The sequence below is a fragment of the Podarcis liolepis genome (genome assembly GCF_965112155.1).
Source record: "Podarcis liolepis genome assembly, chromosome: 3".
Taxonomy (NCBI): domain Eukaryota; kingdom Metazoa; phylum Chordata; class Lepidosauria; order Squamata; family Lacertidae; genus Podarcis; species Podarcis liolepis.
In genome coordinates this window covers 84,600,212-84,623,811 of record NC_139557.1, presented here as the reverse complement: position 1 = coordinate 84,623,811, position 23,600 = coordinate 84,600,212, and the positions used below count along the sequence as shown (strand labels likewise).

The 23,600-nt window shown below is 44.2% G+C and overlaps 1 protein-coding gene across 9 annotated transcripts in view; it reads right to left on the bottom strand.

The window, feature by feature from the left end:
• Window positions 1–1,584: 1,584 nt before the first annotated feature.
• The window catches only part of RASGRP3 (RAS guanyl releasing protein 3), a 51,626-nt gene continuing 29,610 nt past the window's right edge, over window positions 1,585–23,600 (bottom strand). For 8 of the 9 annotated variants that reach the window (XM_083497087.1, XM_083497088.1, XM_083497089.1 and 5 more), the window contains 10 exons: window positions 22,018–22,134; window positions 21,220–21,495; window positions 15,828–15,905; window positions 14,501–14,617; window positions 12,164–12,279; window positions 11,033–11,180; window positions 9,128–9,164; window positions 6,896–7,021; window positions 3,068–3,432; window positions 1,585–2,495 (listed from right to left, as the gene is read on the bottom strand). In XM_083497087.1, coding sequence (XP_083353213.1) covers window positions 2,487–2,495; window positions 3,068–3,432; window positions 6,896–7,021; window positions 9,128–9,164; window positions 11,033–11,180; window positions 12,164–12,279; window positions 14,501–14,617; window positions 15,828–15,905; window positions 21,220–21,495; window positions 22,018–22,134 — 1,389 coding nt within the window. In that variant the 3' untranslated portion in view covers window positions 1,585–2,486. The remainder of the gene's footprint in view (window positions 2,496–3,067; window positions 3,433–6,895; window positions 7,022–9,127; window positions 9,165–11,032; window positions 11,181–12,163; window positions 12,280–14,500; window positions 14,618–15,827; window positions 15,906–21,219; window positions 21,496–22,017; window positions 22,135–23,600) is intronic. The other variant, XM_083497092.1, reaches the window with a different exon arrangement.

Genomic DNA, 23,600 nt, shown 5'->3' with positions numbered 1-23,600 from the left:
CATCACAATGGTCAATCAAGTTGTCAAGGTTTTTATGACCACTAGGTGTTGCTCCTGATCCACAAGTAAAAAAAAACAGCAACAAAGAAAGGTTGTTCTCGATTCCTACTAATAGACTGAAGTGGTTTCTGTGTTCCATGTCCTAGAAAATGATGCATCCTTGTCTCCACGTGGCGTTAAATTACTGCATCGCTGTGCAGATGGGTTTTGGTCTCAGAAAGCCTTGGGTTTTTAATGCAATCTTCTATGCCATACCACAAAAGATATTGAAAGTAAAAAAAAAAGGGGGGTCAGTATAAACATTGCTGATTCAGTGCAAGGAACTAGGGTGAGATTTTTAAGTAGCTTGGTATCTCCGAATTCCTTGTCATGGTTTTCTGGGAACCAGCAGTGCTTAGGATAGGCTGTGAGACTAGTTTTCAGAGATCTTTGAATAAGTTACACATACCCATGAAAATGCAAAAGAACTTTGTTACAGAACATGAAGGCATTCTGCTTGCACGGGTGAAACGTGCAGTAGTGCCGTTTAATCTACCATGTTAATTGAACAATGAGTTAACACTAGTGAACATAATTGTGCTTGAATAAAATGCTTCTTGCTCCTTAGTAGCATGAGATTCGATCCGTAACAAAATTGTGTTAGAGAGACAGTCTGAAGTGGCTATGGAATTGGGATGGATGTGCAGGCCTCAAATGGGGCCTTTCTCAAGTTACCTCTGGCTCCTTGCTTTGTTGTCAACAGTCGCAGACTGGAACTATGTGGGCAAGGCCAGTTATGCTGGTCATTCTCCTTCCTATACAGCTATTAAAAAATATATGTGGTTAGCCCTGTTCACATGGTGCTGGCTATAGGATACCATGAGTCTTTTCGAGCTAGGAAATGATTGTACAAGAGAAAGGCTGACCAGCAGATGGAAAAAGATTTACAGTATGTGAGTGGCTGTCATCGTATGGTTCCAGGATACATCTAAATGACACATGGAAAGCTGCCTTGTACTGAATCACAGCATTGACCCATCTAGTTCAGCATTCTTCATGCTGATTGGCAGTGCCTCTCCAGATTTTCAGGGGTTTTTGGTTCTGGCAGAATTTGTGTAATACTGCCAGTTATTTTTGTAGTCTCAATAGTTCAGGGAAACCCTTGGCACAAGGTCCTGTATGCATCATGTATCAAACATTACTGTTGCTGGTGCATCCTTGGACAGTTCCAAAGATCAGTCAGGAACTGTTTAACCAGTTAGGTAAATTAATTAGAGGGGATGCCTATTCTCTAGCATAGCATAAATATAAATACTACAGAATTCATTTTTATATGCATCTAGCTTTCTCTGGCTTTTAGTAGTGTAGTAACACGGAAGAGACCTCTAATCCAAGTATCTGGCTGCAATACAGAGGGTCGGTAAATTGCAGAATAAAACATTCTGACACAGTGTTATGGGGACAGTGTTTCTCATTTTCTAGCCAGGAAAGCTTAGCTCAGGCAGGCAATAGCTTACCCATGTAATTTGGTTTCATAAATGATCTCTGCAGAAGGACACACTGCTTCGGTATATTCTTGAGTTGCATTAAACATTCTGTACTGCATTTTATGAAATCAAGTGTTTTATTTAGGTAACTTCTAGTGTGCTGAAAAGAGTAAAAACAAAACACCAGTAACCATTAAACTAAAATGTGTACTACCTGATCCTTCATCATAAGGCATAGCACTTGAAAAGTCTTTTATATCTCTCTCTCTCTAGTTCCTTCAATGACTCATCATAGCACCTGTATTCCATAAGCCTTTCCACATCTGGTATATGTTGAAGGTGACATCTTCCAGTGAACTATTGCTGGGAGACTTTGTAGCACACACAACAGTAGCTTGTTACAAATTTAATGGAGAAAAATGTAAACCTCTTCCAAACTTCGTAGGGGTGGGGACAAAACAAAACATTCTGGCGAAAGCTGGAAATGAAATGACTGTGCAGAGGTATTCTTTGTGATAAGAGAATCTCTAGGCTGTGCAAGTCTTCAAGTGCCACCCATTTATGATGTAGCTGTCAGTGCCAGACAAAGAATGCGGTCTCAAAGAAAAGAACTGGGGAAAGCACATTGTCCATATCGGAACGTGTGATATTAACATATACCAAAATATTAACATGTGCCCGGCAGGTTTCCACAACTGTGATTGCTGCAGATGCCAAGGTGTCCTTGCTGGTGAAATAGTCTGGAACCACAGTTGCCCGAGAAATAGAAACAAATAATGATACGCTGGAGCTATAACACTCCTTTGTTTTCTGTCTGTGCAAGACTGATCAAACTACTTAACCTATGTGAACAAAAATAAATACGGTAACTGTCATTAAATTTCTTTCACAGGTGATTTTGGAGAAAACCAAACTGCTGAATTTGACAATGGAATGATGTTCAACCAAATCTGGCAATTTATGGAATATCACATTGTACTTCCTTGAACTATCTTCCAGCTTTGCAGCAGCAGCAGCCACTCAACTAGCCTGTAACAAACAAAAAATGAGATAATATATATTAGTTCTTAATACAGAGGTACCTCTGGATGCGAACGGGATGCTAAGGTGGCATATGCTGGATTACAAATTAATCATGCTACCTGATGTTAAAAATCAATAACAAAAATCCATCCCCAACTCTGGGGAGCAAAATAATCTAGGCTCATACAATGCTATGAGAAGAGGTTTTTTTATATATAAAGTGAGCAGGCAGTCTGAACCAGTAAAAGCTGCACCCTGTGACATTAGGTTATACAAATTAACTCTCAAGCCAGTATTCCAATTGCCATGCTTTAATTTGATTTATTCTATTTAAATATTTTGATCAGAACATGAACTATATGTGTATTTACATATAACAGGATGCACAACTGCCACAGTGGCAAAAAAATTCCACAGATAAATTAAGTTAATGCTCATGGTCTTGAATGGTGAGCATTTGTCCTGCCCCATCTAAGAATTCTGCCCCATCTAAGACAATTCTTAGACTTGAATTGTAGCACTTCAGAGAAAACACAGAAGCTCTGACAGTAAACGTTTAATGACATCCTATAACCCACCTCCATTTCCTGTCTTTCTAGGAGCGTTTCTGTTCCATTCTGGTCCAACACATGTGCTGTAGTTCCTACTGCAGTGTCCATATTGGCTTGAATGTTCGATTTTTCATTCTCCCACTTTGCAAAGCCTTTATTCTTTCCCGATTTCCCATGGAGTTTGGACTTCATTTTGGGGAAGGTGTGTGGTCCTGAATCTCCCCAACCAGACTCATGCCACAGCGGCTCTGTCTGGGTTGCTTGGCTGGTGGTTACCCGCTGTAGATGGACCGAAATCTTTCGAGAATTGCCAGTGACGAGTGTGATTGCTCTGCTGTCTAGATCCTGATTTTGTGGAGTTACACTAGGAAAGTTAAATACTTCACCTTGCACTACAAAGGGGAAGAAAGAAGCAGAGATTCATTTTACTAATAACATTGTCTCCTTCAAACCAATCACCTTTTTCTACCAGGGGTAGGGAACCCATGGTCTTCCAGCTGTTCTTCACCAGCCCCAGCCAGAATGGCGAATGATTCCATGCAGACCACAAGGTTAACATGAGTCAACAGTGTGATGCAGCAGCAAAAAAAACCCCTCATGCTATTCTAGGCTGCATCAACAGAAGTATAGGGTCCTGATCAAGGGCAGACCTTTAAGAAGGATATTGAACATGTGCAGAAGACGGCAAACAATATTATCAAAGGTCTGGAAAACAAGCCTTATGAGGAACAGTTGAGGGAGTTAGGTATGTTTAGCATGATAAAGAGGAGACTGAAAGGAGATATGCTAGCCATCTTAAAATATCTAAAGGGCTGTGACACGGAAGATGCAGCAAGCTAGTTTTCTCCTGCTCCAGAGTATAGGATTTGAACCAATGCATTCAAGTTACAAGAACGGAGATTCCAACTAAACATTCAGAAGCACTTTCTGATGGTAAGGAGCACTCTCTCTTCCTGTCGTTTCTAGCAACTGATATTCAGGAGCCCTGCTGTCTCCAACTGTGGAGGCAGAGAACAGTCATCATGGCTAGTAGCCATTGATGGCCTACTCCTCCATGCATTTGTCTAAGCCAGTGTTTCCCAACCGGTGTTCCGCGGCACACTAGTGTGCCGCCGGACGTCGCCTGGTGTGCCGTGGGAGGGAGGCGGGCGAGTCGGGCTAATCCTCCGACGAGCTCCACCTCCAGACCCATTGCTCAAATCCTTTAACCCAGGAAGGCAGGAGGGCGGGGAGGGGGGGGGGAGAAAGAGAAAAAAGAAAGGGTGGAAAAAAAGAAGGGGAAGAGAAAATATTTTTTTAAAAAAAGGAAAGAGAGGGAAAAAAGCGAGGGATGGAGGAAGGGGAAGGGGGAGGACAATGTATAAACAGAAGGGGAGGACAATGAAGAGGGGCGGGGCTTGGCAGGCAGCAGATAACTGGGGAGGGGGGCGCGGCTGGCGGCGGCTCAAGGCAGGAAGGGAGGAGCTGCCTTGCAGAGAGTCTTGGGCTGCAGAGATTTCCCGTTCAGGAGCACGGGAGGCCACGCCGTGGATGGGAATCTCCTCCTCCTCTTCCTCCTCCTCCTCCAGGAGAGAGGGTGGTCCGCCCCACCGAGTCGGGCCTGCTCAAGCGTGGGAGCCTATAGTTAGAGCTCAGCTCCTTTTCTTGCCTTCCCCGCTCCCCCCCCCCGAGCACATTTTCCTCGCCCCCCCAACCCACGCATGTAGAATAGAAGCCCTCCAGCCTCCACGGTGCACAAACTCTCCCCTCTGCAACGAAGCGCTTTGTTGCATATCTTTGGTGAGGTTTTTAGGCAGTCTTGGTGCACCTTAAATCAGCGCTAATTGCGCCTGGACGCAGTATTTACTTCCGAGTAGGCCCCCTTCTCCCCCCCCCCGGTAGCACCTGACGTTGCTATTCATATCATCAGGTTTGTTTGTTGATAATTTAATTGTTTTAAAAGCATCATGCTAAAGAGCTCTCTCCCACCCCCAGACCCTTGGGCAAAACAGAAACACACACATACACAAACACAGAGATTGAGCCCTGCAGGTTTTATGAAATGAATGGATTCTGAATGCCTGTTTCAGTGGCTTGTCCGCCTTAGGCTGCTGGGCCAGACACCTGTTACACGGTGCAGTCCGTAAGCTGTGAGCACTGCTACCTGCCGCCGAGACCACGTAACGACAGTCTTGAAAGACCTACATTGGCTCCCAGTACCTTTCCGAGCACAATTCATAGTGTTGGTGCTGACCTTTAAAGCCCTAAGCGGTTTCGGTCCAGTATACCTGAAGTAGCGTCTCCACCACCATCGTTCAGCCCAGACACTGAGATCCAGTGCCAAGGGCCTTCTGGCAATTCCCTCACTGTGAAAAGTGAGGTTACAGGGAACCAGGCAGAGGGCCTTCTCGGTAGTGGCGCCCGCCCTGTGGAATGCCCTCCCATCAGACATCAAAGAGATAAACCAGTGTTTCCCAACCGGTGCGAGACGTTGCCTGGTGTGCCGTGGGAGGGAGGCGGGCGAATCGGGCGGCGAGAGGCGGGGCGGCGGCAGCGAGGAGAGGCCGCCCAGCACGGGGCTCTCGCCGTCTGCCTGCCTGGCTGCCTGCGTGGCGCTGACGTCACGGGGCTGTAACGTGCCCCACATAGGCACACGCGGAGCGGCGAGTGAGCTCCCTCCCACATCCCATCGCCGCTCGCTTCGGCCAGCCTACTGGGCTGTCGCAGGCGGAAGGCCTGCGCATGCGCGAGGTTTTCGCGCCTTCGGGATTCCCTTCACGCCTTCCTCCTCCCGGGTCCTTGAGAGCACGGGAAGCGGCAGCGCGAGACCGGCGTTGAGCCTGGTAGGTATTGCGCTTGCCAAGGCAGTCATTTGGGAAATGAAAACTTGCAAAGCAAGCAACCAGTTCAATCTGAAGTACGTGTATGCTTAATATCCTGTATCTGAAACCTGTTCTGCCCCCTCCCCCACACTTGGTGCCATTTTCATCTACACATGCAGCAGAGTAAGTTGACCCAGAATAGTACCAATTCAGATGGCAGATGGGAGAAGGACAGTGCTGAATGCTTTCCCGTGTAGAACAGTCCCTGCAAATAAAAACCTAGCATATTTGGAAGAGGGATGCTAGCCTAACCATTACCTTCTATGCTGTTACTATTTTTTTATTTTTTTTTACATAAGTAAAAAGTGACCTTTCCCCATCTGGCATGGTGGTGTGCCTCGAGATTTTTTTCATGAAACAAGTGTGCCTTTGCCCAAAAAAGGTTGGGAAACACTGGTCTAAGCCTCTTTTAAAGCCATCCAGTTGGTGGCCATTGCTGCTTCTTGTGGAAGGGAGTTCCACAGATTAGCTTCGTGCTGCCTAAAGAAGTACAGGCTGAGACCATTTTAGGCATGTCTGATATGTGCACGTCCACATACAAGTGCATCATACCGAACTCAGAAGTGACCTGACCTGAAAACGTCCCCAAATGGGCGGAACAGGATGTCTGCAGGCTCTCTCAATGGTGTTTCAAATATTCACAATTTCACTTAAATTATTAGGGCAGTGCTGATCATGTGGTCTGAGCAAGTTGTGTGGTTTCACAGGCAAAGGTCACTACTCTGGTATGGAGCCTCACATGCAAACACATGGAAGTGAGGTTTTGGGATCAGCTGTGCAAATTGGGCCACATGCATCTCACTGGAGAGGATACTCCATCAATCTCACTTCAGGGCTATTTATTGTGGGAGAGAGGTTATTGAGGATAGCCTTGGGAATAAAAGAAGCTCCTTGCTTTATCAAAGCAATGGCTACTGCATTCTTGGAAACCCATGTGATAAATTGTTGCGCAACAAAGGAAACTGTTCAACAACCCATTGTTGTCCTCTCTTACCTGCTGGCAATGATGGACTATTAGGCAAAGAACCGTGACTGCTACCCAGTGACATCCCTCTGGCAAACTTCCTGCAGGCTAGAACTAGCAGATCTCTGCATTGCTTATGACAGTTAGCACCGCAATCTGGAATAAATTGCCAGAGAAAAGAAAAATTGGATCTGGCAAACTACAGTTTCCAAAGAGATGCAAACAACAACAAAAAAAATTCAACTCTGCAAAAGCTTTCAAAGTCTGTCTGAGGAATTTCCACATAAGTGGCATGATGTGAGTGGAAGCCAAGCATGAAATGTCACACTAGAATAGAATCTAGGGCTGCATACAAATTATTATTTCTGTGAAGCAATGAGAATGCTCTTTATCATTATTAACTATGATCAGCACTGACAGGTACAAACATGACAGACATAAAATGAAGGGGAAAGTTGTTGGGGAATCCTTTCCAAAGAGTTTGGAGCTTCAGAGGGGAAAAAGCAGCTGATACGCTTCTAATTTGAAACTGGAAGGTTGCAGGCAGAAGAGAAACTCCCCCTCCCTTCCTTCACTGTTTCTCCACTCCAAAAGTGGTGTTTCCTAAGAAAACCTATTTGTCAGGCTTTTTGTAACATGCAGTTCCAGTCTTGGAGTTAGTGATTACTTAATAGGGTCACAAAAGGCCAAGCCAGAGCATTAGTAACCAAGCGTCCTTCCAATGTGCTAGAATTACTTTTCAATGCACACACCATTACAGGAGATGTTAAGCAGGGTACAAGGTCTAAGCACTTTGAAATGCCAGATTTTTCACTGCAGCTTAATTTCAGCTGGAACATGCCATTAATTACAAACAAACAAACAAGAGCTGCAACAAAATGTCGCAGTGCATGTTTTATGGTGTGGGCCAGCCGTACATGCCCTTCACAGGTATACACTATTCCACCCTGCACTCCACCCCAATTTTCTGTTTGGGTTTCTTTCTTCCGACTGATATTTATCAGCTTGTGGCTACGGCACATGCTCTGTCCCCACTGGGCTGTTTCAGGGAGGTTTTTCCTCCCCAAAGTCTTGTTGTTTTTGAAGGCTTATTTTGTACATTTGCAAACTTCACAACTCCCCAAACATGCTTCCCTCTTGTTTCTCAGTTGCTCCATATTGGCCACATAGGTTTTGGCATGCACTGTCTGAATTCACTAATAGCAAGAACAACAGTCAGTGGCACAGCATCTGACAAGGTGAACAGCATCTAAACGAAGCTGAGTGTTAAAATGAATTGAAGAGCTGAAGAATGAAAATAGTTTTTCAGCCTGCGAGTGATTAAGGCTGCAGTGCTATGCCTACCAGAGCTGTCTTTCCTATTGGGCTTACTGGTGCGTTGCACTAGGGCGCTGGCCTCTCAGGGGCGCCCCAGCGAGTGGAGGAGCTGCACGGCTTTGCCGGCGGCCTCCCCTTTCCCTGCACGCCCACCAGCTGTGCCCCGTCAACCATATGGCTGGCGGGCGTGCAGCTTCCTTCCCAAGCCTCCGCAGGAGGAGAGAGATCCCTGCAGAGGCTTGGGGAAAGGTTGACAACTCTGGGAAACGGGGGGTGGGGTGGGGGAGCCTGAGGGATCTTTGCACCATGGCGCCGGATATGCTTAAGACGGCCCTTATGTCTACTTACCCTGGAGTAAGCACCACTGACCACAGTGGGACTTACGTCTCTGTAAATATGCATGGGACTGCACTGCACCTAACTCTCTAGATCAGCCTTTCTCAACCTGTGGGTCCCCAGATGTTGTTGAACTACAACTCCCATCACCCCTAGCTAGCAAGGCCAGAGTTCAGGGATGATGGGAGTTGTAGTCCAACAACATCTGGGGACCCACAGGTTGAGAACCACTGGTCTAGATCCATCTGAGGTCGAAAGTGCATTGTACAGTGGTACCTCGGGTTAAGTACTTAATTTGTTCCGGAGGTCCGTTCTTAACCTGAAACTGTTCTTAACCTGAAGCACCATTTTAGCTAATGGGGCCTTCTGCTGATGCTGCGCTGCCAGAGCACAATTTCTGTTCTCATCCTGAAGCAAAGTTCTTAACCTGAAACACTATTTCTGGGTTAGCAGAGTCTGTAACCTGAAGCGTATGTAACTTGAAGCGTATGTAACCCGAGGTACCACTGTATGTGGCATTGCTCATTTGCCAGCAATTAAGAGATTCATTATGTTACAAACTGGAGGGGCTATGACTTGCAATCGGCAGCCAAACATTATTTACAGTACCTTTGCATTTGTATCCTTGCTTGATTATACCCCATAGCTGCAATTAAAAGACAAAAGGTATCAAAAGGTATAAAAAAGAAAGCCGGAAAGAAAACAACCTCATTATGAAGGCAGGAACAAAAGGCTACAAAAGTGCAAACAGGAAATTACTGCTCTCAACACCCTTCCTGTTAGAAAGAGCTCTCCATTCATCTGTGAGGCTCAAGGCAGCACACTGGCCCTCGCCATTTCCAGGACCAACAAGTGAGGCAGCACAGGAGAACTGACTCAACAGATCACCATAAGGACTCTGGGCTGGATACACAATCCTGCACACTCTCACTGTGGTCTGGAAAGTGGTGTACACACAACAGTTGCTACAATTCATACCTTATAAAATACTGCATTTTGGTGTGGTTTCCCCACCAAACCATTTTTGATTCGAATTGAGAAAAAGAATACCCTCGCTACATTTTAAGCTGTTAACATATAGACACAGTTTATTTCTACATTTTTAATTCATTCAATTTTGGCATACAGTCGAACCTCTGTTTATGTAACCCTCTGGTTACATAAACCTTGGGATGCACGTGCGGCAAACCCAGAAGTTTTTTACCAGGTTTCGCCACACATGCATGCGCAGAAGCGGTCCTCAGGTTGCGGAAATCTCGGGATCCAACCGGACCTCTGGAATGGATCCCGTCTGCAACCGGAGGTACCATTGTATTGGGATTTAAAAACGTTGAGATTTTTTAAAAAAACAGCAGTTAAGTTGCAATTTTGTGCACTAATATTGAGGAACTTCCAGCCCACAGTCCAAATTAGGCTTCACAAGCATCCCAATTTGTCCCATGAGGCCAGTTTCTTCAAACCATACCCACCTGCCCTGCACCTGGCATCTTATGTGACATCAGGTGAGGGGCAGGTAGAGTTGCTACTGCCAATGCATAACTGGGAGCCCTAAAGGGAGCCTTAAAGGCCATTGACAAGGGAGACTTCCTGTCACAACCAATCAGCTGATTGACAGCAACAGCAAACCAGCAGAAATCAGCTGCACTACTGAGTTTCTCATTGGAACTCCATAGTACAGCCGACCCGTGCAGAAAAGCAGGGCTTGAACTGAGTGCCTAGCAGCAAACAGGCATTTGATTCAAGCTCACTGGGATCAGCTGTGCCATTTGCAGTTGACCCATGCAGAAAAGTGGAGCTTGAACTGAGTGCCCTATTAGCTGATGGGTGCTCAGTTCAAGCCCTGCTATGATGCAGGAGCCAACTGCAAATAGACCCGGTCAGCTGATTGGTACCTCAAAGCACCAGGGGACTTGAAAGCACCTTATCACCTGATGTCACTGTAAGGTCAGGTAAGTAGCAGGTGGGTGTTTCTGCCCACCTGACAATTTTGACCCATTTCATACAATGGCCGGATTTGATTCCCCACCTCTGCTATGCACATTTGCCTGGGCACCGAGTCCCATGAGCTCGGTGGGACATATTTCTGAGTAGGCATGTATGAGACAGACAGAGGAAGCGCTGTACTATAGGTCAGAGTGCAAAAATGCATGCAAAGTGCCCCAAGTCCAATCCCTGATATCTCCAGGGAGGACCTGGAAATATTCCTGTCTGAAGCCCTGAGCTAGATAGGCTCATGTTCTGACTCAGCGGAAGGTAGTTTCCTATGTTCCTAGGACTGCACTCTATAGGGCTCAATTTCAGACTCCAGTGCCTTCAGTTACAGGCATCCTCACTTTTGATACCATTCTCATATGGTCTATTTAGACGCGCCTACAAAACAGTGTGCACGGTTGATCTTTTTACATTTATTCAAGCCTTTGAAACAGAGCAGGATAAAAAGTGTATTATAAAAAATGAAGAAACAAACACACCTTAGCCCACAAGTACATTAGAACTGCACTAATCCATACTTACAAATCCAGCACAATGCTCACAGAACGTTGGCTTAAGATAGGTCATCTCCTGAAAGTTATGTATAAAACCTGGTCCCATTTTACACTGCAGCTGTGATTTGGCCCTTAGAAAATAAGCCATCATTTCTCCTTTGCTGATAAGGCCATCCCTGTTTCAAAAGAAAAAAAGGGGGGGAGGTGGAGAGATCTGTTAGTTCTAAACCACAGATCGGGTTGACTCAAACTCCCATTATCCTGACTACTGGCCAGGTTCGCTAGGGCTTATGGGAATTGGAGTCCAACGACGTCTGGAGGGGACCTCATTGGCAGCCCCTGCAACAGATAAACAGAGCACCCTGTCCCTTCTCCACGGGCATAGTCTCTCGTTTTAGAAAATGATACTGAACAACAAAACTTTTCACCTGCAGTCCTCATAGCGACTGATCAATGAGTGATCGGTTCCATGTAACTTATGTATGATGCAGAGTTTCATGAAATAATCAGTGGGTTATATACAATGCTGCGCAAATAGACTTTTATGAGCACAATGGGACTTTCTCTTCCCTCCTGCAGTCCTTTAATCTACTCCACAGGGTTCCCAAATTCTTCCCGGCGGTAAAAAAGGAAGGGAAAGTCCACTTGTATGAGTGGAAATCTGTTCCACTTGGAATGGCAGGGTAGGATACAACCCAGGTTTAATAACAGACATTCTGCGAGTATCTTTATAGTATTGCTCATCCTTTTTCCTTTCTATTTATGATAAATTCTACCTATATGGCCACAATCCCTTAAGCACTTCTGATTCACCTAGGTGCACCAGAACCTGAGTTTGGACCCTGAACTAAACAGCTTACACTGTGTGGTCACTCTCGCATGTAAAATGGGAATATTAATCACTCGTTCCATGGGCTGTTTAGATTATGAGTGAGAGAAGGAAAGGCCAACACCCACCTGGTCATTCTGGATACGGCTGGGTATAAATTAAAACAAATTTAAGTAATTTCTGTTTGTTTCTTGACACTTCTAAATTAAGGCTTCAATTCTATGCACACTTATTTGATAGTAATCTCCACTGAACACAGTAGGGAGCTACCTCTGAGTAAACTTGCAGAAGGTTGCACTGCAAAACCATAACAGGAGCAAGACCACTTACTGATCTTTGTCTAATACGCAGAACGAATCCAGGAAAGGGAAATTAGCTGCAATGCTTTCAAAGTCTTCTTGAGAGATGTAGCCATCATGGTCATGGTCATAGTTCCTAAAAACAGACTGAAAAATGCAAGAAAATTATACAGTGGAAAGTAAGGAGCAATAGATTATGACAACACAATTTAAAATCAAAGCCAAGTATAATGATAGCAACCATTAAATGAAGAACATTACTGAATGTCAGGTACTATATGCCCAATATCTTAAAGCAAAAACCAGCTTCTAACAACTGATTCATATCAAGAACTGATATGTCTGTATCATACTGAAAGATGATTCAACTAACCACTAAATGAAAACACACCTCCCCCTTCCCCAATATATACTCTCCTGTGCACTTCATTCACCAATCTAAGATCCCACTCTGGGTGTCCTTGCTGACTTGAGTTGAGCAGGAGTCTACCACGAGCAGGGCCTTATCAGAGGTGACACCAACAATGTGGTATTCTGTGCAATCGAGGATTAAAGAGAAACCTTCACATTTACTCAGAGGTAATTTGGACCTGATCCCTGGATCCTATTGGTGAGGACTCTGTAGGTCAGCTGCGGAGTAAGTGAACTTCCGCTTAAAGGCCCACCAACAGAAAGGTAAATACATTTATATATTAATTATGGATTTTAAATACTGTGCTTTCCAACCCCGCAGGGTGATTGGGGGTTGTTAATGGTGGGGGTTTGTAATAAAGTAGCTGCAGTTCATACATGCTGCCAGGGATACGGTTAGATCCTTAAAGAATTTGGAGCCCAGGTCCAGATTTGCAGAAAAAATTGCACATGCCAATTTACAGTGGTACCTCGGGTTACATACGCTTCAGGTTACACACTCCGCTAACCCAGAAATAGTACCTCGGGTTAAGAACTTTGCTTTAGGATGAGAACATAAATTGCGCAGCAGCGGCGCGGCAGCAGCGGGAGGCCCCATTAGCTAAAGTGGTGCTTCAGGTTAAGAACAGTTTCAAGTTAAGAACAGACCTCTGGAATGAATTAAGTACGTAACCAGAGGTACCACTGTATATGTATAGATGCTTCTGGGCAAATTAAGATGTCAGGGCTGGGATCTCACCTAGAGCACCAAGCCACCCTATAAGGTAGGGAGCCTGTGGTCCTCTGGTAGGTGTTGGATCCAATTCCCAGCAGCCCCAGAAAGCATGACCAAGGCTAGCGATGATGGGAGTTGTGGTTTAACTACATCGGAAGGACCACAGGTTCATCACCCCTGCGAGAAGTAAAAACAAAAACAAAAAAACTTAAGCTTCTAGGTTTGGGGAAAGGGGAGGAGATCTGGATCTCAGCACAGAAGTCCTGGAACTCCTTCCTGCCGACAATGCTTCTGGCCAGCTGCCTAGAAATTTAACCAGAGTGCACCTTGGCACCTCAGTGCAGATGGAATTGCCACCTGAAATTGACTCCTCTTTGACAATGTTTGTAGCCAATTAGACCTATTGGACCCTGTAGAGTGATAATTATAGGGTGCATTAGTCCTCACTTCCACAGTGTGCTTTAGGCATGATTTCCCACACGAATTTAGATTCTGTCTAAAAAGAACTTTATGTTTATCATGTGCACACCATCACATGTGATGAACATGCACACACATCTGTTTGTCATGAGTGCATATGATGGGAAGAGTGTATAGTGGCAGCATCTATAGGCTGAAGGCATATGATGCAGTTCTGGGTCAGTATATGCCAGTATATGGGGTGCAGTATATGTCACACCACATACACTGCCTGCGAAAGCAATATACATTGCCTCTGATTTATGGTGAGAGAGGAGTAGATACCACATGTGCTGAAGTGAACCTATGCGCAACAGCACATGCCCATGGTTTCTATATGGCTTTCTACCTATGTAGCATATTCTTGCTTGTGAAGCAGCCCTAAGAACATGCACATCCCATGACCGATTTGCCAGTCATAGCTCATACCACTGGAATTGATTGATTTTCAAATATAATAACAGGAAATAAGTTTTTCAACTTGTAAAACTGTGCTTTACGTTTTAAGCCTGCACCAGCACATTCCCATACTATGCTAGACAATCCTATGCATGTTGAGGGACTGCATCCCTAATCCTTCACTGACGCCAGGAGTGGGAACCTTTGGCCCTCTAGGTGCTGCTCAACTACAACTCTCATCAGCCCTGATAAGCCTCGCCAGGGATGACAGGAGTTGTAGTTCAGCAACATCTAGCAGACCAAAGGTTTCCCGCACCAGCCTGACACCCATGTATACCTTGAGCAGCCACACAAGTCATTCTGAGCACTCTCTCAAATACTTACATCAACTAGTTTTTGGATGTGTTTGTTAATAAGATTCGGGTCAGGTTTCGGTATGACTCCGGATGCCCATTCAAGTGGCACCACTGTCTTGTTAGGGGTTGTTGGAGAGGTAGGCTGCTAACAAAGAAAATAAAAAAGCATTTTTAGGACTCACTGTGAATGAAGTTGTGGGTGACTTCTGTTAAGTTGTGGGTGAACATATTAGACGACACAGCGATTCTTCAAACAGCTCTTGTTTATTCACAGGCCAGAACAGAACTGAACTGAAGGGTTCAGCCAGCCTGCTTATATAGAGCTCCACTAGAACGCAACAGTAACCATTTTCGGTAACTATCCAATCACTGAACGTCACTTTCAATCCCTTATTTGCATATGTGGACCTGAGTGAAAACTATCTACAGTATCCCCCTGCTGGCCCAGGGTGAGAATTTCAGCACATAACTTCTTAAAGGTTGCACAGCTTGCTGCAGAGCGAGTCCAAAGTTGTGTTTCAACTTTCACATGAGATAGAGGCTATAAGTCATTACCCCTTATAGTAGTGCAATACTTAAGTTCTAGTCTAAGAAATAGATCACAAGTGAAGATAACGTTGCACCAGAAGGAATGGCTGCAGTGAAGATACAACATCACACTAATATGACTGTTCCATCGGCACAAGTGTTTCTGCTTGCCGGACAGAATGATCTCCACTCCCCCACCCCAAGTGCTCTCCTGGGTCCCCCCTCCAACTGGCAATGGGGGGAGGAGAGGCGGGAAAGCCTCTGCTGCACTACAGAAACCGCTTGGTTGACTCCCGCCCTGTGTCTGTTTGTTTTTTAACAATGTGACTCTGTTTCCTTCTCTCGCCGATTCCTTTGCATATTACTACAATGGAAGAATGAAATGGCAACAAGGCAGTGACCTTCAACAATGCCATCACTGTCCCGGGTGCCTGGTAATCAATGAATAATCAGTGACATTCTATTCTAGAGTGTTGGGCACAGGTGAATATGCAATAAATAAACAAAAAGTATCGACAATCAAAAACGGCAAAACTTCTGAAGCAGGAAGCACATTTCGTTTTTCAATTGCGTATGCAGCAATGCAATTTTGCTTCCAACATTTCCCCTTCCCCAATTTCTCAAACAAAAGTAAGGTAAGGTCACTTCAGGCCATTTTGCACTGCCTCCCATCCTGCTGTGAATATTAATAATGGGGGGGGGGGAGTAGTGCTGGATCTTCCTGACAGATAAGCATTTCTTAAATAAATAAGAAAGTAAATATTACTAAAAAAAACCCAAAACTATTACAAAGTTATAACACTCCTAAACTGGAAAAAGTTACATACTGATTTTGAAGTCCTTGGCTCCAGCACCAGTGAGAGCTTATAAATATCATCTTCTGTGTGGTAGAGATCCAGGGAAAGCTAAGAGTCAAACCAAAATAATAATAATAAAGTATTATTTTAATTACTGTGGCGGAACTAAAGAAGTGTAACAAAATAAGAGAAACATAACTCCAACGGCTTCAGAAGATTACAATTTTTCAACAGACACAGTTGTGAGGGGAGGGTCTGGGCAGTGGTGTAGGAAACCTCTTCAGCACCCGGGGCGGGGTGCCAAGGGGCAGGGTGAACCACCCACAGGGGTGGGGCGAATTACCCAGCTGCGCGCGCGCGCCCTCAGCCGCCCTACAGCTGGGGGGGGGGAGGCAGCAGGTGGACAGCACAGAGCCTGTGAACACCTGAGGTGTGTGGCTCAGGCATGCTGCAGGACCTGCGGTGAGTGCCGCCCGCCATTTTGTCACCCCCCCAGGGTAACACCCAGGGTGGACCGCACCCCCATTCCTATGCCCCTGGGTCAGGGGTGCTTGATCCTTTCCCCACCCGTGACCTTTCTGCTGCAAAGCCTCTGTGCAGTTCCAGATAGTGTATGTCTGCAACTGTAAACATGAGAAGAAACAGAGGCTGTTTTGTACAGAAACTGCACTGAATATCACAGTTTTTGGTGGAGCTAGCACCAAGGTTGCTATCTCCTGAACATAGTCCAAGTCGGGCTACTTTTCTTCCTGCTTGCTTTTTGCCCCAGTGCAAAACCTTACATTTGCAAACAAATCTCAGTACTCATAAACAGTGCTTTTTTCTTAATTTTTTTAAAGGCGTACTCTCGTTTTCCCACTCATACTGAAATACTGCCGCTCAATGAGGCCAAACTTAGATTCACAAAATATTTAGGGGTATGCGTACCCCTGCATACCCCCCAGAAGAAAAGCACTGTTCATAAACAACAATCATGACATGGAACAGAAACTGACCCACACATCTGCTTCAGCATCAGGTAATATTCAAAGCATAAAATCACGACAATCATATTGAAAGGAGGGTGGTGATCTGCTATCTTTGACAGTTGTGTAGCAGAAGGAATTTTGGTGGGACAGATTGACAAGGGGTGCTAAGGGCTGCACCTGAAGAAATTCCCTTTTCCACACAACTGTTAAAAGTCAGAAGATTTGGGTCTCCCTTTCACTGACCACAGGGTCATTCCCCAAAATGAATTGTACAACAAGAACACGAGAGCTGTGTAGGCTAGATCATAACATGGCACTGCCTTTGGGTCTGATCCAGAAGCTCCAGCTACTGTAGAATGCTGCAGCTAGAGTAGTGATGGGGAAAGACTAACAGCAACACATGACACCCACCTGCTACTAGGTCAGGTTCAAGGTTCTTGTACAGAGCCCTGAATAACTTAGGTCAAGACACCCCAAAGACTGCCTTACTCTGTACACTCCAAGTCAAACAACACTGAGATCATCTGGGGGAACACTATTAGTGATCCACCATGGACCAGATGCATGACTTACATCAATGAGAACTTGAAGTTATGCTTTCAGTTCTGTGGTCCCAACTCTGTCAAACCCCTTTTCCTGAGTTCCAGATGCCTGGTTAACATTGTTTTATTTCAGGAGGACTTTGCATCATGAATGCTTTTCTGATGTTTTAAAATGTTCTATGTTCTTTGTTTAAACCCCTGAGGTATTAAATTTTTGAGGTTTTCATTTATATTTTTATCATTGTCTTTTCTGCCCTCAGCTGAGTATCTTGGATCAGTCCTAAAGCTGATCATGTGACTCCCAGGGCTATTGCTGTGCTGCATAAATTGCATTCCCCCCTCTTTTGCTCACCTTGGTTTTTCTTCATATTAGGTAAAAATAAATAATTGAGCCAATCTTCAAAGCTGCCCCTGTTGGAAAAGGAGAGGGAGGCTGGCTTTCCAGCTTCCAGAGCAGCCTCTCTGAACACTGTTCTAGCAAGGCTTCCACACAAAAAGGTACCACTAATCAGAAAATTGAAAGGAAGGAGGGATAGATCACTGCATTTTGCAATAGGGAAGCTGAACACACGAGCCCCTTGACCCTGAGGAACAGTATGACCTGAGTACTACATGATTTTGTGGGTCTCGTATTTCCACCTAGAGTCATTCTGTGGAGAAGTGTGTCCCTTTTCTAGTTGATGGGAATCTATGTGCCTCACTCTCATACAGAGCAGCAGCACCTCCAACATTCCCTGCTTTGTCCTTTCTACAGATTTTATAACCAGGGATAGCCATGTACCACTAATTTTCTTTGTTCTCCTAAGACCTATTTCTCATTATCTACAGTACTGTGAGTCCATCTGAAACCCAGAGCTTTGAGTTTAATCTTGTTAACCTCTTCCCGTCCCCTTTTTAAATTTGATGTTTTCAAATTTTATATTTAAAACGACTTCTCTGAGTTAGTTTCAGTCTGATTAAAAAGAACGTATTCACCACAGTTTTCACAGACTGTAAAAACATCTGGGGCTTTCCAGATATTTGCATAGTTTCAGAGTTGGTACAGACCACAACATACAAACTATTGTTCTGTGCTTCAGTGTACCTCCACTTTCCACAATAATTATAACTGTTAATTCATTTATTGGTTGTATAGTGCACAGCCTAAGCAAAACAACATGGAGCCCTGCCTCAAACTGCTTTCAATCAGATGTTTGACAGCTGCGATGGAACAAGCAAAGGGAAAGGGTAGAAAGTGCAAGGAGAACAAGAGATGAATGTGAGAAAGAAAACACATTTACATCCTTTGTTTCTGATTTAGGGCCAATGGACAACAGCCTTAAAGTCACTTATTCTAAATAATACTGTTCTGAGTTTGGGGTGGGGAGTAGGCAGCAAGCCAAGACCCTTCTAAATTCTGGATACCACAAGTGTTAAAATCTAAGCAAGGATTTGAATTCCTGGAATAGCCAGGCTAGCTTCCTGGTATGCTAATGGGCCTCGAAATATGGGTCACGAAGGTAGAAAAGGGAAATATGCTAATCCAAAAGTCCCAAGTCACATCCATTTCAGGGTGCTTCCATTTCAAAGGTGGTTGAATAAAGACCCCACTGCACAACCCTTATTCCCTGAAGTGTTTCTTTGAATCCCAGGCTATGTCTTTAAACTCTAAGTTTTGAAGTGGCTCGTGTGGATCCGAACCCACAGCCCCACTAGACACAGGGATGGAGGCCTGCAGTGGACATTAATTCTGCAATGCCGCCTCAATGCTAAAACTGATTAGTTTTGATTATAGGAAAGTTAGCGGCAGTTTTGTAATGAGTCTTTGAAAGAATGGCCTTGAGTGTCTTAAAACATTATTATTATTATTATTATTATTATTATTATTATTATTATTATTATTATTATTATTATTATTATTATTGCAGTCCTGAAAATGTAAACAATAACTGCAACAAATTATCAGGGCAAGAATCCTCCAGGGAAGCTTCTCTGTATTTTGCTACAGGAGACAGGAGGTTCACTCTCACTAATGCTTTAGCAAAGCTGAAAGAAGCCCATTTTGCACTTCAGCTCCTTATACAGATTGAATTATATAAAATTCAGCAAAGCGCACGTCAACACCAACAGCTGCTGCCAATGTTCAGACTGCTGCAGTGACGTGAACTGCATGCAATCTTCCTGCAGCCCACTTTCCCCTTCAGTCATCTTGTTATTTTGCTGCAGCCATATCTATCAGGATGGAAAAAGTTTCAATGTATTTATTTGAGCAACGAATAGAGAGAATGGAAGAATACCAAATATCCAGATATAAAACTGGACCAAGGACCCCAGTGGAAACAAGAGTGTAAAATACAGCGCTCCTCATAATCTGAATTGACCCCATTTGGGCAAGCTGCAGAAGGCTGCTTCTGAACTGTTATTTATAATGTACTACAGTGTGAGAGTCCTGCCAACCTAGCAGTTTGAAAGCACATCAAAGTGCAAGTAGATAAATAGGTACCGTTCCGGCAGGAAGGTAAACGGCGTTTCCGTGCACTGCTCTGGTTCGCCAGAAGCGGCTTAGTCATGCTGGCCACATGACCCGGAAGCTGTACGCTGGCTCCCTCGGCCAATAAACCGAGATGAGCGCCACAACCCCAGAGTCGGCCACGACTGGACCTAACGGTCAGGGGTCCCTTTACCCTTTACCTTACAGTGTGAGAGCAGAGGTGGAAATGTTACAAAGATGATAATGTGTTCCTTTGCTGGCTGAACAGATGCTGAACATAAAATATTTAATTTTTAATATGGAAAGTGTTCTCTTGGCTTCCAGCTACAACAGCCACATGGACACCCTCCCTATTAAAGCTGGATCTCTCTGCCTACCCAACTATGAGAACCAACTGCATGGGGTGGATATCACAATTATATCTTCATGCTTATGAATCTTTCTGGTCAGCCATTGCTGGAGAAAGAATGCTGAGAATGTGAACGCTGAGTCACAGGACAAGTTGGAGAGAGAACATGATGCTGGGTGGCCAGACCCTTTAAAGGGCCATGTGAGCTTGTGAGATCCCACAAGATCCCAGGGAGGATCAGACCCTCTCCTGGCCATGGAGGCTCCCTCGCTGCCCTGCAAATCAGTATTGGCATGGAGATGTGCCAAACTGTGAGTTGTATTAAAGGAGCTTCAGCTAACATTGTGGTTCAGAAGGGAAAATGTGTGCCCGCAAAAATAATTGTGTGAAAGAAAACAGAGAGAGTACACCCAAATTTGTTTATTGTTCTGTTATGTAGCTTTCAATATTCATTCCCTGCCCTGCCCCATCGCTGTGACACACAAATTAAGACTTTAAACAAAGGCTGAAAGAATTTTAATAAGCAGGCTATGCAGCAGTGCTACTACTTGTGTGCGTGTGTGTGGAGGGGCATATGCAGGGATGCCAACTTGAATAAAATACTGAGGGGCCATTAAGCTTTGGCATAGTGTGTTGCCCAAACCCAAGCTTGTGGTTCAGTTCTCTCCTTACTAACCATGAACTGGAAGCCATAGTTTGGTTTACCATGTTGTACAAACCAGGCCAATATCAGTGCACATTCAGCAGAGGGTGTGGATTTATTTTATCATACGACAAGGATAAATTATGTGTGCAAATTGTTCATCAAAGTTGTGAAATGAATAATCTACAACGTAAAATGAAGTATTTGAAGAAATGAAGTAAGTCTCTTTGAAGGTTAATTCCCACCTAGCTGGTATCTGAATATTCTCACGTCTTTATCATTTTTATTTCTCTCTAATTTATTTGCGTTTTTTTCCAGAAAATGTGCAATCTGTTCTATTAGTAAGTCTAACAAATTCACCCCTGCCTTTTACATCTCCTCCTTGCCCTCAAAGGAGACAGTGATGGAAGGAAAAGGAATGTTTTCAAATTCAAATTTAATGGAACTTACTGTTAGCAGGTTAATTAAATCCATGTTTGGCTCAAGATGGTGAGAAGCAGTCTGCAGGGAAACCAGCTCACTCAAGGTGACTGAAAGCTGCTGCATTTTTACTATGTTGACTTTGTTCTCATTGATCCAGTCTGGAAAGACGACATGAACGGCTATCAGGTCCTTCAGGTGGACTCCTAAGATTGGGATTTTGAAGCCAACGCAATCAGCAAAAGCTTTGCGGTAGCTGCAGTAGTTCCCATTGGAAGAGACTAGCTCGGTCATTTCGTTCCAGTCCTGCAAACAAGGTATAGAAGAAGCAAAACTCCGCAAAAGCATCCTTAACATTGCTTTGATTTATCTTAAAGAGGCAGCGCTTAGGAAAATCATACTGGGAGGACTGGAAACCTTTTCTTGGGGGGGGGGGGGAAATGGTGGTGAGGGACATGATCCAATAACAGAAGCAACTCACACGATTTCTTCCAGCACATTTTTGAGGAAAGATCATAGCCCAGAAGGAGTTCACATAGTTTGCATGCAGGAAGTCCAAGTTCAATTACCAGAACCTCCAGTTAAAAAAGAGATAGTGGGGTGGGAAAGAATCCTGCCCAATATGTTGGTGAGATGCTGCTAACAAACAGACTGGGCTAGATGTGCCAATGGCCTGACTCAGTATGAGGCACCTTCACTTGTTCTCAGTCTCCCTTATTCCAGTAAGAAAGGACATCTTTTTGAAAGATTACATTTGAGTTTGCTCATGTTCCTCTATATAATATTTACACAGACGTTGAGTCCATTACAAGAGAGGTGCTCTCATACCTTTGAAACTTCTGAGGAAAGGTGAGAATGAGTTTCTTTGAGACGTGAAATAGAGCTATGGCTTAGTCCTCCTACAACAGCCATCAGGGTATTGAAATTTTGAAGATGAAGAAGTTTCTGCAGAGAAATTAGACACATTGCTTACTTGTTGATAAAAATGTTACCTGTTTCATTGTTCTAACAAGCCAAATGTATCTGCAATCATACACACACTTACTAGATAATCCAACTGATAATAACAAGCAAAGGTCCTGCAAACCTAGCAGTTCAAAAGCATGCCAGTGCAAGTAAATAAATAGGTGCTGTTGCAGCGGGAAGGTAAATGGCACTTCCGTGCACTCTGGCACTTGTCACAGTCCTCCGTGCACCAGTAGCGGTTAAGTCATGCTGGCCACATGACCCAGAAACCTGTCTGTGGACAAACGCCGGCTCCCTCGGCCTGAAAGCGAGATGAGCAGCACAACCTCATAGTCACCTTTGACTGGACTTAACCTTCCTGGGGGTCCTTTACCTTTTGCCTTATAGTTATTTGTTCCAATGTGCAAGACCTAGAACAATAGCTCTTGACTGTTGGCATGGTGCCTGATGAGAACTATGTTAAAAATGAAAGGCAAAAAATGGTTTGCCAAACTGAATTTATTTTTTCTCTCTTCAAACTATCCTGGTAGAGATATTAATAAATGAACTTAACTGGGACATCCCCAAACCCACCTAAATGTGTAAATGATGAATTCTTAGCTGTAATAATATTACCAAAATCCTCTAATCTTGAATCAAATATTTTAGAAGTTCCTATCAAGAAGCAAACAAAACTACAGTGGTGCCCCGCAAGACGAATGCCTCGCAAGACGAAAAACTCACTAGACGAAAGGGTTTTGCGTTTTTTGAGTCGTTCCGCAAGACGAATTTCCCTATGGGCTTGCTTCACAAGACAAAACGTCTTGCGAGTTCTTGCGAGTTTGTTTCCTTTTTCTTAAAGCCGCTAAGCCGTTAACAGCCGCTAAACCGCTAATAGCTGCTAAGCCGCTAATAGCTGTGCTTCGCAAGACGAAAAAACTGCAAGACGAAGAGACTCACGGAACGGATTAATTCCGTCTTGCGAGGCACCACTGTAATATAAACCTTATGAACAATAAATCACCCATGACAGTAGGATTCACCACTGTATTTTATAAGAAAATTGAAGAATGCATAGTTCAACAATTAATATGCATAATAATGCCATAGCTACAATTAAGTTGTTACAAAAGGCATGAGCAGAAGCTGAAATGGTCATTATAGCCCATTTAGGTACAGATCTCTTACTCTAAGGTTCAAAGCATCCAAAACTGGACAGCTATCATAGCAGAAAGGCTTAACAAGTTGATAATAATCAAATATAGGCAGCACATATTTTCTCTATGCAGAGAAAACATTTGATTGGCTAGAGTGGAAGTTTTTGCACTGGAAAATTTTAATGCAGGAGAACAATATCTTTGATATACAACAAATCTACAGCAAGAATTTACAACAGCAAATCCCTTTCACAGTCAATAATTTACAGAGGTACAAGAAAAGGATGTCCTTTGCCACCAGCACTGTTG